The 14,143-nt window shown below is 42.2% G+C and overlaps 1 protein-coding gene across 1 annotated transcript; it reads right to left on the bottom strand.

Moving 5' to 3' along the window:
* Nucleotides 1-283: 283 nt before the first annotated feature.
* On the bottom strand, nucleotides 284-13,765 carry LOC112222639 (protein lin-28 homolog A-like). Its single transcript, XM_024385368.2, has 4 exons — nucleotides 13,735-13,765; nucleotides 12,716-12,888; nucleotides 5,571-5,755; nucleotides 284-1,456 (listed from the first exon to the last, which is right to left on the bottom strand). Exons 1-4 carry the CDS (start codon nucleotides 13,763-13,765, stop codon nucleotides 1,237-1,239), a joined length of 609 nt encoding a protein of 202 aa, XP_024241136.1. The 3' UTR covers nucleotides 284-1,236.
* Between the last annotated feature and the right edge of the window lie 378 nt (nucleotides 13,766-14,143).

Below are 14,143 nucleotides of genomic sequence, written 5' to 3' on the forward strand. Positions count from 1 at the left end.
TCAACCTCAAGAATCCATTCAAATCTTGCATCTGATTTCTACATGGTAAATTACTTATGTTAGAAACATTTCATAGGTATTGGTGTGATTACTGGAGTCAGTGACTCAATTCCAAATGCTGATGCATGTAGTGTAAGCAGAGGATGATCAAGTTGATTATACAGATGTAAGATCTTAATTTAAGGTAGTTTGCTACTGCAGGAAAATAATCCTGCAGCAACAGGAAATGTGATTTATTATGTGGATTAAAAATGAATGGACATGTTTTTATAAGGGTTGATACATTTTTCTTTAGAGCAAATGAAGTCTGACATTTTCAAGTGGAAATTACAAACTTTAGAATCCTTGAATGTACTACAAGCTGCATTTCCTGCTGTGCTGGAAAATTCTCAGCAACAAAAGAGTGATCAAATTAAGATCCTACATCTGTAGGGTCTAAGTCTCTGGTTGTAATGTAGCAACAGCAGATCAGACATGTGCCACGAGGGAGACTGAGTACCTAAGAGACAGCATTGTGCCGGCCCAACATAAAGAAATTACGCAACAACAACAACCAGAAGCTGGCCATAGAAGTCATACTATTTGGTTTGACATTCATTTGTCCCCAGGACATCTGGATGGTCACTTACAATATTGGCAGCCAACAATACATTGCCTCTAGCTATTACCCAATACCCTGTCGGTTCATATGTACCCACCCACTACCACCCATGAGACTAACATTCATTTGCAGAGGTGTAGTGTCACAACTCTTTCTTTGTCGGATATAGTGGGGTGTAACAATCAGGAAAGTCAAGAAGTTGTAAGGCAGCAAAAGTGTTTAGCTATCTACTTGACACTGATTTTAAGCTTCCTGGTGAGTTTGGTATAGTAGCATGCCAGTGTGATTGGCATGGTTTCTCATTATCTGCTCTGTAAAAATGAAACAACTTTCTATTCTATAAAGACATCAAAGTAATATGTGATGTGCCATTTCAAGTTTAAACCCCTCATTAGTGGTTCCATACATTTTTACAAATATTTCCTGAGTGCGATAATAATACAGCTGTATTTGTGAGTGTTACACCAAAAAAGATTAACTTCAGTACATTCTTCATGATCGTTTTGTTTACAAAAACCTGAGGTAGTTCCAAAAGCATCTTATATAGTTGAAAGGAAACTTAGCGGCCATCTTTCCAGTAAAGCAGTTTGATTGGCTTCTGTGCTTCACCCAGCTTCCATCCTGCGTCTCCTCGTTCAATCAGAGCTCACGGGGGACGGGGGCGAGTGGCCGTGTTCCTCCTCGTCTCCTTTCAAGGAGGAGGGCTTTCCCTGAGAACGTGGCGAGGACTGCTGTGCTTTGATTGGGCAGTTGGCGACCATGTGGGCAATGCTCTGGCAGAAATGGCACTTCTTAGGCTGGGGTGGCAACTTGCACTCCTTGGCATGGTGGTCCAGGCCTCCACAGTTGTAGCACCTAAAAAACAAAGACGGCGTGTTTGACATTGAAGACACTGCACAGAATCACTGATCTGCAAATCACCTTGCATCTCAAATAACTACTCATTATGTGATGGTCAGCAATTCTGAACCTCGCCTTGCTCAAACTGATCCCCTCAACCAAGCTGATAAATGTAGGACTGGGCCATATGTATCAAGCGTTGCAGATTAGGGGTGCTGATTTAGGATCAGTTTAGCATTTATATCACAATGAATAGGATTGTATGGACAGTGAGGACCTGATCCTACAGATGTAGGATCTTCATTTGATCACCCTGTTACAGGAGAACTTTCCTGCAATGTAAAAAACTGTATTGTGTATTTGAGGTTTAAAAAGGCTTCTGAAGTTTGTCATTTCCAGTTTGAAATTTCAGACTTTGATTTTCCCTTAAGAAAAATGTATATCAACACCTTCAAAAATGTCCAGTAATTGTAATCAAACTTTAACTAGGCAAGTCAGTTGAGAACAAATTCTTATTTACAATGACAGCCTACCACAGACAACACTGGGACAATTGTGCGCCACCCTTTGGCACTCCCAATCATGGCCAAATGTGATACCGACTGGATTTGAACCAGGGACTGTAGCGACACCACATGTACTGAGATGCAGCACCTTTGACCGCTGCGCCACTCGGGAGCTCTTGCTCTTCCTGCATAAGCACACTGGTTCAAATTAAGATCCTACATTTGATAGGAGCGTTGGGCCAGTAACCGAAGGGTTAGTGGATCAAGGTAAAAATCTGTCGTTCTGCCCCTGAGCATGGACGTTAACCCCCAACAACAATTGCTCCCCGGGCACCAATGACGTGGATATCGATTAAGGCAGCCCCCCCCGCACCTCTCTGAGTCAGAGGGGTTGAGTTAAATGCGTTAAGACACATTTCAGTTGAATGCATTCAGTTGTACCTGACTAGGCATCCCTCCTTTCCCTACATATGCCCCCTGATCTTGTATTGAGTGGAATGCGCTGTCACCTGCAATCCACAAGAGGGCAGCATATGCCAGTTAGACTAGTGCTGCAGCGGCCAAATAAGAACTCTGGCCAGTTCCATGCAGTGGCTTATTTATTGTATTTATTTAACCTTTATTTAACTACGCAAGTCAGTTAAGAACAAATTCTTATTTACAATGACGGCCTACCCCGGCCAAACCCTAACGACGCTGGGCCAATTGTGCACCACTCTATGGGACACCCAATCACGATACAGCCTGGAATCGGACCAGGGTCTGTAGTGACGCCTCTAGCACTGCCTATGGCCATCCTTTTCATGTGAACAGGGTTAAAAGTGGGTTAAAAAGTGCAAATGATCATAACAGCATGCAACTTTTTTTCTACAGGACGTACGCTATTTATAAAAGCATGTTCTGTCTGTATGTTTCAGTAGGCTATTTGTTACTTTGAATGGTCTCATCTACAAATGAACAAAACGAATCACCCTTTTCATTCTTTGTCCACAGTACTTTGCGGCAATGAGGTCTTTTTAGCTACATCAATTATATTCCTTCGCCATAGAACATACACAGAGTATCACAGTCCACGCAGAAGGGTTAGGGTCAATGGTAGCCTAAAGAGTAGCCGTCCTTTGATAGCTGGTTTAAACAGGACCTGTAGAATAGCCACGCGTCCAGGGGTGGCTGACAGATGGGCAGTGGCATTGGAGCTGTCACCGCTGCTTGTGACACTGAGGAGCTATTAAGGACCCCCTTCCTCCAATGATGTAGATGAGGCTTGGTCAGGGGAGGCTCAAGGAGGTCAGTTGCTTCTTTGTACCACTGGCCGTTGGGTTGGTGTCAAGGCCCAACTGTCTCAACATCGATTATGGAGCGCGTGCCGGAAAGGGGAAGTGGTCCTTTGTCTAAAAAGCCACAGCAATGATCTCCCAACTCTGACCCCCGCAGTCCTCTCTAACTCCCGCAACCCTAACCCCCTATATTTTAGCCATACGCGGCTGCCATGGTTACCGTGACCTCTAACCCCCTCTCGGGGGCCTACATCTGTTATCAATTAAATGGACAGGGTTTTTCTTCCCTCCCTGCATCATATATACCTACTAAATGCGTCAGCATGCTTCAGTTCGGCTGGCAACTAGCCGAAGTCGGCTTGGCGAACCGAACACGTGTGCTCGCATACTACCTTGAAATACCTTCGCTTGAAAAAAAATGTAATGGCAATAGTACTGTTTGTCCATTTTGAGTCACTGTAGCCAGTACACTTCTTCAAAATAGTCCATATTAATCTAAGATAACGCAAGAAATCTGTCATTGATTTTGACATTTTTGCAGAGGAGATCTTAGTCGTGCAATTTTACATCCAACTAAGATGTTTGGTATAGTATTTCTCAATAATAAAAAAAATGTGCATGAAAACGAGTCGTCTCTTGTTGAATGACAACAAAGGCTTTACTGAGGAATCCTTACTGTTGACCAATCACCGATGAAGGGGCGTAGACTTCGGCTACTGACTTCAGCTTGTCTCAAGAAAACATTTCGTACAACCCGAAAAAACCCTTACCGAAGTCCAAAATGAACAAAAACGTCACGAAATGTCGTCATAATAAATGCACGAACTCTTCCGAACTGTTTCGACTCGGAAGCCTTAAGATGGAATCAGAAAATAAATTGTGGCTGATTTTGGCCATATTTTAAGAAATATGGAGAGTCCAGATAACACTGGTGAAACGAGTGCCAGGGTCCTCTGTTTCTAATCTCATGCAAACACCGCCACCTAATAAAGAATATTAAATATGCAATTGACGAAAATCATTTAGAATCTTAGACCTATGTACTGACTACTCTTCAAGACATAAAGCAGTTTTTCTTATTCTCCATTGAAAATGTTGGAGTTGGCCCCATTATGATTCCTCTTATAAGGACTAAGCATAGTCTTGGGAGAGTGAATCGTGCGCCACAGGCCTCCCAGGACTCTTTGAGGCCGTAACAATCTCCATTCTCACCCTGGACTATACTCTGGGCCTAATCACAACTGGCAGGAGGCCACATTGATACCCCTCTCTAACCCATCACAATATCCACATCGGACAAAGGATCCACAATGTTGGCCCGCCTCTAACTTTTACTTTACGGTGAGAAAAAGTGAAGGGATTTGTGCATTTTAAATGGATGCATTATGCAAGTAGTGGGGTATGGAAACTTTTTTATGCAAAAGCTCCCATTCCCCACTACTTTCATAATGCATCCATTTAAATTGCACAAATCCCTTCACTTTTTCTCACCGTAAAGTAAAAGTGAGAGGCGGGCCAACATTGTGTATCCTTTGTCCGATTTGGATATTGTGATGGGTTAGAGAGGGGTATCAATGTGGCCTCCTGTCAGTTGTGATTAGGCCCAGAGTATAGTCAGGGTGAGAATGGAGATTGTTCTACCTAGAACCATTAAGGGTTATTTTACAGGGACAAGCCCAAACAACTCGTATTTTTGTAAATTGGTCTTATAACATTAGTAATATTTCAACATCAAACACTTGCCAACTTAAATAAAGCTTTTTTTAAATAAATAAAAACACCTTGAATTAAATGTGCAATATTTTACTAGTTCTAAACTGTAATGACAGGATAATTATAATCCACATCTACAGTGATTCAGAAACATTCATGTTACCAGTTCAGGTTACCACCACAAACACACATTCTGTGGAAGAGGTTGGGAAAAGGTTTTCCAAGAGAGAACCACTGCGTCTAACTCCACAAGGGACGTCCAGAATTAAACAGCTATTGATCCAGGTCACACGTCAAGCCTGCCTGTGTGACCCTAACCACAGCCAGGGGTCAAGGAAAAGAAGAAGAGGCCAGAACGGGATGAAACTGAAACACCATTTTGAATCATATCCAAAATGGATGGACCATTGCAGATGTGAGATCCAACCACAATAAAGAAAATACTTTGGGCCACCATCTTTTGAGTATGTTAGAACCCTACTATGGTACACATAGATGTGGTATGTGTGTAAGATTAATATATACATTGTTGCTTATCTGATCATATTTTTCTGTTTCAGTGTGTACAGTTTAGTGTATACCTTATCCCCATTCGATGTACAGAAAGAGTGTGCATACAAGGCAGGCACTCACCTATCTCCTTTGGAGCGGCGTTTCTGGATGCTCTTGCCTTTGGGTCTCCTCTCGCTGCCCACACAGTGTGTGCCCTCCGGCCCAGTGACTCTCTGGGACTCCAGGCCTTTGGCTGACTTCTTGAAAGTGAACTCGACCGCCTCGCCCTCCTTCAGGCTGCGGAAGCCCTCCATGTGCAGCTTACTCTGGATGGGAGAGAAAGACAGGAGAAAGAACCGCCAGAATAGTGTTAGCAGTTTCACCTTCATTCCTGTGTCCCTTTCCAAATGAATCTCAGAGTAGGAGTGCTGATCTAGGATCAGCTCCCCCTGCCCATATAATTCTATTCATTATGATTTAAAAGGAAAAAACTATCCTTTATTAGCAGTCCTACTTTGAGACTCTTGTGAACACGGCCCTGTAACCTTTTAGAGGCCATATCAAATATCACATTTTGAACACTTTCCAAGGGGCATTTCAAACATATCTTGAAGGATTTGTTTAGTCGTTACACCTTCTTACGAACAGATCTTAAGAACTGAAGTCTTGCTGCGTGATATGTTCCAAATCAACGGTGACGCAATCACAACAACCTTACAGCATCAGCTAACAAATCAACTAATAGTCAGCCAAGGGAGATGCTGAGGAGTGACCCCCTGTGAACACTATGCTATCTTCAACCTTTTCGGACAGAGATAGGAGCTATCTGGCATCTGTCCCACGTCTCCTGACTGTTGATCATTCTGTCTCACCTCATAAATAAACTACAAAGCCTCTTATTGTCAGACAGACTATTTGTCGTCGTCCCCCCCCCACACTAGTCTGCATTGGTCTGTTGCCCAACACTGGCCACAGTGGCCTGTGAGTCTCCTGTGTTCGAGTGGTAAACCTGATGTGATAACCTTCACCCATCCCCCTCTGCCAAAGGACCTGCATTCCGCACAACTACGTCCCCTACCCCCAACCTCTCTTCCCAACTACATCACAAAGGACCACTAACACACTAACCACCACTGCAGGATTCTTGCTGGGAGGGATAGGGTTGGGGGTGGGGTGGGTCAGGGAGACATTCCTTGAATGGTTGTTTGGCAGAGAGATACACAGATAAGTTGAGAATTAACACATTCTCACTCCAAATGATAGGTACCTGCATGCTTTGAGTCAATAATTGATCGATTGTTTCACTAAAATGTGATACATTTAGAATGGAATCAATACACTCAAAGCCTGAAAGCATTCCACGGCTCAAGAGTAGGGACACAATCAGCACCATGATCCTAAGATTAACGCTAAAGACTATGCTAACATCAAGCCAGGTTTCGTGTACCTAAGGGCAGACAACAGAGAATGTTTTAAACGTTATGAAGTGGAAAACTGAAAAAGTCCCATTCTGTTTCATTGGTGACAAATTAATACGACCCAGTACTTTAGCTACAGTATCCTACAATTTTTTTCCAGATCCCATTCTGCTGCCTTCACCTCAGTTGACCCAGGCAGCTCTGTTCCGCAGAGAGACGTTCAGCCATGAGATAAAAACTGCCTTGGAGAAGGGGAAAATGAGGGAGGAAGTGATGAAGAAATGGAGGGAGGAAAGGGGAGGCTATGAAAAAAGGGGAACGTGCTGTGCATTAAGGGGTCATTCCAGAGGCAGCCTGGGTAAAACAAGAACTCTCCAAAATAGCTTTTGGATTGGTGGTATGGTATATCTGCAACCGGGCAGCAGACATCGTTGATTTTGATATGATTAGCAATGAAGTTTCAACTAACCTTTGAGAACTTCACCATTATAGGGTGATCAATATTGTGCTGCAAACAGAATTCCACAATTGTAGAGCCAAAAACCCAATTATTTCTCTCGTGCTCAGGTCGGCGTCAGGACCGGACTGACGGCTATGCCTCCTCATTTTGGTATTTCCTAGGCACCAAGTGCCATTTGTCTCGGTTCCTGGACCCAATTTAGGAGCGGAAAGACATCAGCCATGCTCACCACAGAGGGTTTCCTCTCCTGAAATGTCAATGACTGCCATTGTCAGACTGGGACGATCTTATATTATTTGAGGAAATCTTAAGGATATATTTAAAGACCAGGGGGTGGGATTCCCAGACCCAGAATGAGCCTAGTCCTGGACTAAAAAAAAGCAAGCTCAATCATTGAAGATGCTTTTTAGTCCAGGAACTAGGATTCATCTGTGAATGGGAAACTGCCACTATCTGATTTATCCTTCTTTGACAGCCTTCTCTGCATATTGCTTCAAATATCAACAACACTGTGTGTGTGTAACTGTGCAGTTGCATTGATGGGAAGCTTTAAACAGTTACAATTAGGCTATCTTGAAAATAAAAGCATAAAAAATGATGTGCCATAGATTGTATTTTAACCAGGACACTAATTCAGATACAAGCCACATGGCCTACAAAGAACTGCATATATTGTGTAATGAAAACTAGCAATGCAATAGCATCTAGCATTACATTAAAGTGAACCGTTCCTTAATACTCTAATGGTCACTGATGAGCATCGGCTGTGAAGCAGATTTGGGACACACGATGGGTCATCCATAACTCCATTTGGGTGACAAAAGTGCAGAGTTGAAAAGCTGCTCCATTGAACATTGGCCCCAGTGACTGTTAACTCACTTCCCCTCACACGTGTGACCTCCCCCGCTCCAGGTCCATCCATACCCACCCCCAACACAGAGAACATACCATGTGGAAAGAGAAAGGAGACTCCTAGTATGGCCTTAAACCCTACCAACCTGGTGAAGTGCATTGGAGGGCGATATGAAGCTCTACTGTAGGCTATTTCCATACTAGCTTGAAGAAAACAGAGTGGGGTAGATGAATGAAGACATACGAAGAGGAGAGAGAAAGAGGACAATGGGAAGGGATTGCTGCTAGGACAAAGTGGGGCTGAGGGGCTCGGTCACGGCCGAGAGGAGCATGCTTCATTGGGATGCGTGGTCCTATTGTTCACCTGCACACAATGGCCAGAAGGCCCCGGGAGTTCATGTTCTCTTCCTGACATGCAGCAACTTATTTCGGGGCCAAAGCCCCAATGCAATAATGCACCGTAGCCATAACGTCCATCCGTCCATCATGGATGAACATTGAACACACATGATCTCGCCTTCCTAACAATGGCTAGCAGGGTTGGGGTCACTTCCATTTCAATTCAAAAAGTAAACTGTAATTCTAATTATGAATTTTTCAAAGCATCGAGGAAAATTGGATTTGGAATTTCAGTTTGCTTCCTGAATTCAAATGAAATGGAATTGACCCAAACCCTGATGGCTAGGGGAGGAGATCAGTGGAGAAGTCACTATGTAAGATGTCAAAGGACAGGGTTCAGGAGGACACTGTCCCAGTTACATTGTTAATAGATATTGTTCACTTGTTCAAACATATGCTTTAAAAGGCTTGGACTCTAGAGTGGCGGCACTAGAAGAGGGATGTCTGCATTCTGGGAAGAATGAAATAAGTATTTAGTCATACAAATTACTTTTTGAGAAATAGATTAATATTAAAGAAGGGTTTTCAGGAAGAAATCATTCATTTGGAGTGTGATTGTAGTCCTGGCCATTTCAACAGATCAAAAGTTCAAAAGCTGAAATAAATGGTCTAAAAAGCAGCGGTTCTGAAAAGGAGGAAAGAGTTATAATTACATGTAATGGCTCAGATACACAAATAGCGTTTGCTGGCCAAGAGTACTTAGCACTTCTGAATGTAATTTGGGAAGCGAGCGTGCACGGATTTTACATGTAGAATCGGAGGAGAAACATTGTCAGTCAGAAGTCTACAGCTGGCGGTTCCTAAAACACTGCGTGCTGTCGGCAGACAAAAGCTAGATCCACCTTCGACGCAATGTGTGCGAGCCTTAAGGGCTCTAGACAGTCTAAACAAACAGAACTGGCGGAGAACCGTTTGCATCACCTTCTAAAAATGTGTCCGCACAAATGAATATACAGTGCATTCAGAAAGTATTCAGAACCCTTGACTTTTACGACATTTGTTACATTACAACCTTATTCTAAAACAGATGTAATACTTTTTTTCTCTCATTAATCTACACACAGTACCCCATAATGACAAAGTGAAAACAGGTTTTTAGAAATGTTTGTAAATGTTACTCAGTACCTTGTTGAAGCACATTTGGCAGTGATTACAGCCTTAAGCATTCTTGGGTACGACGCTACAAGCTTGGCACACCTGTATTTGGGGAGTTTCTCCCATTCTTCTCTGCAGATCCTCTCAAGCTCTGTCAGGTTGGATGGGGAGTGTCGCTGCACAGCTATTTTCAGGTCTCTCCAGAGATTTTTGATCGGGTTCAAGTCCAGGCCCTGGATGGGCCAATCAAGGACATTCAGAAACTTGTCCCGAAGCCACTCCTGCATTGTCATGGCTGTGTGCTTAGGGACGTTGTCCTGTTGGAAGGTGAACCTTCGGCCCAGCCTGAGGGCCTGAGCACTCAGGAGCAGGTTTTCATATTTTTGGGATGGTGCCAGGTTTCCTCGAGACGTGACACTTGGCATTCCGGCCAAAGATTACAATCTTGGTTTCATCAGACCACAGAATCTTGTTTCTCCTGGTCTGAGAGTCTTTAGGTGCCTTTTGGCAAATTCCAAGCGGGCTGTCATGTGCCTTTTACTGAGGAGTGGCTTCTGTCTGGCCACTATACTATAAAGGCCTGATTGGTGGAATGCTGCAGAGATGGTTGTCCTTCTGGAAGGTTCTCCCATCTCCACAGAGGAACTCTGGAGCCCTGTCAGAGTGACCATCAGGTTCTTGGTCATCTCCCTGACCAAGGCCCTTCTCCACTGATTGCTCAGTTTGGCCGGGCAGCCAGCTCTAGGAAGAGTCTTGGTGGTTCCAAACTTCTTCCATTTAAGAATAATGAATTTTTTTGTTACCCTTCCCCAGATCTGTGTCTCAACACAATCCTGTCTCAGAGCTCTATGTACAATTTCTTTAACCTCAGGGCTTGGTTTTTGCTCTAACGTGCACTGTCAACTGTGGGACCTTATATAGACAGGTGTGTTCTTATTAAAATCATGTCCAATCAATTGAATTTACCACAGGTGGACTCCAATCAAGTTGTGGAAACATCTCAAGGATGATCAACGGAAACAGGATGCACCTGAGCTCAATTTCGAGTCTCATAGCAAAGGGTCTGAATACTTATGTAAATATAGTATTTCTGTTTAAATATATATATATTTTAGTATATTTGCACACAAAAAAATCTAAAAACATTAATACATTTGTATTTAAAAACATTTTTAATAAATATAAATTAGCAAACATTTCTAAAAACCTGTCTTTGCTTTGTCATTATTGGGTATTGTGTGTAGATTGATGAGGAAAATGTTTTATTAAATCAATATTAGAATAAGGCTGTAAATAACAAAATGTGGAAAAAGTCAAGGGGTGTGAATACTTTCCGAATGCACTGTATAGTGTAGAGAATCATTGTACCATCTAAACCGCAGTGAAATATATTTTCCATAACCCAAAATATTGTATTTTCAGCTGTTTGAAGCTGGTGTACAAAACTGAAAGTAAATGACGCAAAAACATGGGAAGAATAGAAATAGTGCACATAGAACTGATCTACTGCTTCTTAGACTTGCTTTTAATGAGAATGACAGATCTTTATCTCACACTTCTACGTGAATTTGGTCAGGTTAAATGTTAAACCCAGCCATGTAAGGCAAAGGTGTGTCCAGGCCGACCCAATGGGGAGCCAGGCTCACCCAATCAGATCGAGCAAATATCTCTACTTGGCAGTGTGCCAAACCGACATTATTTGTCTTTTTACCTAAACATGCAAACACCATCAGATATAATTCATAGCAAGCAGTGCACTAGAATGATATTCAGATGAACTGGAATGACATTCACTCTCATGGGATTGGTCGCCAAAATTAACTAACTGAAAGCCACAAGTATGAATGCATTGAGGCATATGTCACTGTACTTCTATGGCTATATGCACTATGCTACTGCCTTCTTCATTTGTTCATTTAGCAAACAAGACAGCCCATAATACAGTGCCTTTATCAGTCAATAGGCTCCCGAGTGACGCAGCGTTCTAAGGCACTGCATCTCAGAAAGGTAGGGGTCAAAATGATGAATTGTGAATAATGATGAGTGAGAAAGTTACAGAGGGTCAAAGATCATAAACCCCAAGACATGATAACCTCTCACTATTACCAATAACAGGGGAGGTTAGAATGTCTTGGGGGTATGATCTTTGACCCTCTGAAACACAACAAAAACGAACTGCAAATGCATCCAACAAGTTTGTAGAGTCACACGCTTGATGTAGTCATTGAGTGCTAGGGATATGGGGCCAAATACTAATCTTTTATTATTTATTTATTTCATTATTTATAAGAATCTTTAGGGGTGTCAATTATTTTGACTTGTTGAAGTAAACTTTTAAAAAACCTTTATTTAACTAGGCAAGTCAGTTAAGACCAAATGCTTATTTACAATGATGCCCTAAACCTGCCAAACCCAGACGATGCTGGGCCAATTGTGTGCTGCCTATGGACTCCCAATCACAGCCAGTTGTAATACAGCCTGGATTTGTACCAGGGTGTCTGTAGTGTCTTAGACTGCTGTGCCACTCAGCTTAGCTCTTTCCTTGTTTTTCCTCACACATTAATAACCCTTGGGTAGAAAACAGGAGAAATGGTTGCAAAACCTTCAATATTTTATTAGGCAAGTCAGTTAAGAACAAGTTCTTGGCAACTCGGGGATTCGATCTAGCAACCATTTGGTTACTGGCCCAATGAGCTAACCACTGTGCTACCTGCCATCACCCAAACCAATTTGGTCAATAACCAATAATATATATTTCTCTGAACAATTGTATTAGAATAAAATAACATACTTTCCGTTTTACTTTTTAGCATACAATTATTTATTTTATGCAGTCATTATCGCTCATCTTCATCTTTATCAAGGGTGTCCGTGATTTTGGACGCCACTGTACATGACCACGAGGTCACATGGTAAGCCAGCAACGGATGCTCGTTTGAGAAGGAAAACTGCCTGAATATGTTATTCTGTGTCAAGGTATAGTGGACCACCATTCACCACATATTGGGTGTGAGAAGTAGACGGTAAATCAGTTCATTTGAAAACCAAGGCGCCCCTCTTACCTGATGGACGAACACATCGACCGGAGACTCGAGCGGGACCCCCTCTCGGTTGGTCATGGACAAAAACCCAAAGCCCATGCGCACGTTGAACCATTTACATACGCCGACACCGTGGAAAGATTCCGAGTCCTCCTCGGTGCTTGGTCCTTCATCCTCTTCGGTCTTGCAGACTCCTGTAATTTCGAACAATATGTTTAAAAAATGTCGTTTGACTATTTACCAGAACACAAGAAAGGAGTGTGCGCGTAAAATTGCCATTCAGCTTGGTTCTTTCCTTGCGCATCCATAACCCTTAGGTAGAAAACGGAGAGAAATCGTTGCAAAACCGATCGATTATGTTACGATTTCATTTGATCAGTAACCAATCATATCCATAGGCCTAAATATAGACCTATCTACAAATAGTTTCAATACATAAACAACAATATTGTATATTATAATAATATTATAATATTGGGCCATAATGACAATTATCTATAGGTCTAACTCTGTCTAGAATGATTTGTTATTCTCCCCATCTTATATTTCAATCTTTCACACTTAGGATCTATATATTTCACACTCATAGTGAGTATATATTAAGTGTACTCGTATGTGAAGAAACAACACAGGCCAACACGAAACGAATTACGAAACCTAATATATCACTTAAATGGCTAGTCTATGTTGAACTGAATCTCATGGACCTCTTGTTAGCTGCGTTTGTGCGACAGAAAAAAAGTTACTTGTAAAAATAAAACAAATTCATTTTAATTTACAAGACTACATTTGTAAATTCGTCTACAAAAAGAAACATTTACATTTATCAAGTGCCTACTTTATCAACAACACGATGACTTGAGTCGGGTTAGTCCATGACGAACAAAATAAAGCATGTTTTGGTATTGACTAGGCAATTTAAAAAGGAAAATAGTTCCATAATGTACACAATTGTACATTCGTAAGCTGAAATTCATTCTATATCTCTTTAGAGACAGAGACTACACTAAACACAATATATCGTTAGATTTGTACTCAACCTGGGAATTCCTGGTTAGAGACAGAACCCATCTTGCCAATTCACGCCTTGAGTCAAAGGAAGCACCCAAGTTAATGTAGGATATCCTTTTCCCCTTCCGAGCAGCGTAATGCCCACGGTTTCTCACATTCATGCCAAATGCGCTGTAAAGCAAAAGCTCAACTTCGGGGGGAAAGTGGGAGGGCGAAATAAACAAAAGGGTCTGGCAACGTATTGCCCCAAACAATGAGGGGTGGGGGTCATAGGGAAGAATTTGTAGAAGAATTACCCGAGATCTAAAAGACAATGCAAGGTAACCCAGCCCCCCAAACCTCTACATCTATGACCATCAGAGAGACTCCTTAGCTTTATAGCTCAATCCAAATAACCAATCAAAGCGTTTTAGTCCAAATTATTGGCCTACCTTCTGC

Source organism: Oncorhynchus tshawytscha, linkage group LG23, assembly GCF_018296145.1.
Source record: "Oncorhynchus tshawytscha isolate Ot180627B linkage group LG23, Otsh_v2.0, whole genome shotgun sequence".
NCBI lineage: Eukaryota > Metazoa > Chordata > Actinopteri > Salmoniformes > Salmonidae > Oncorhynchus > Oncorhynchus tshawytscha.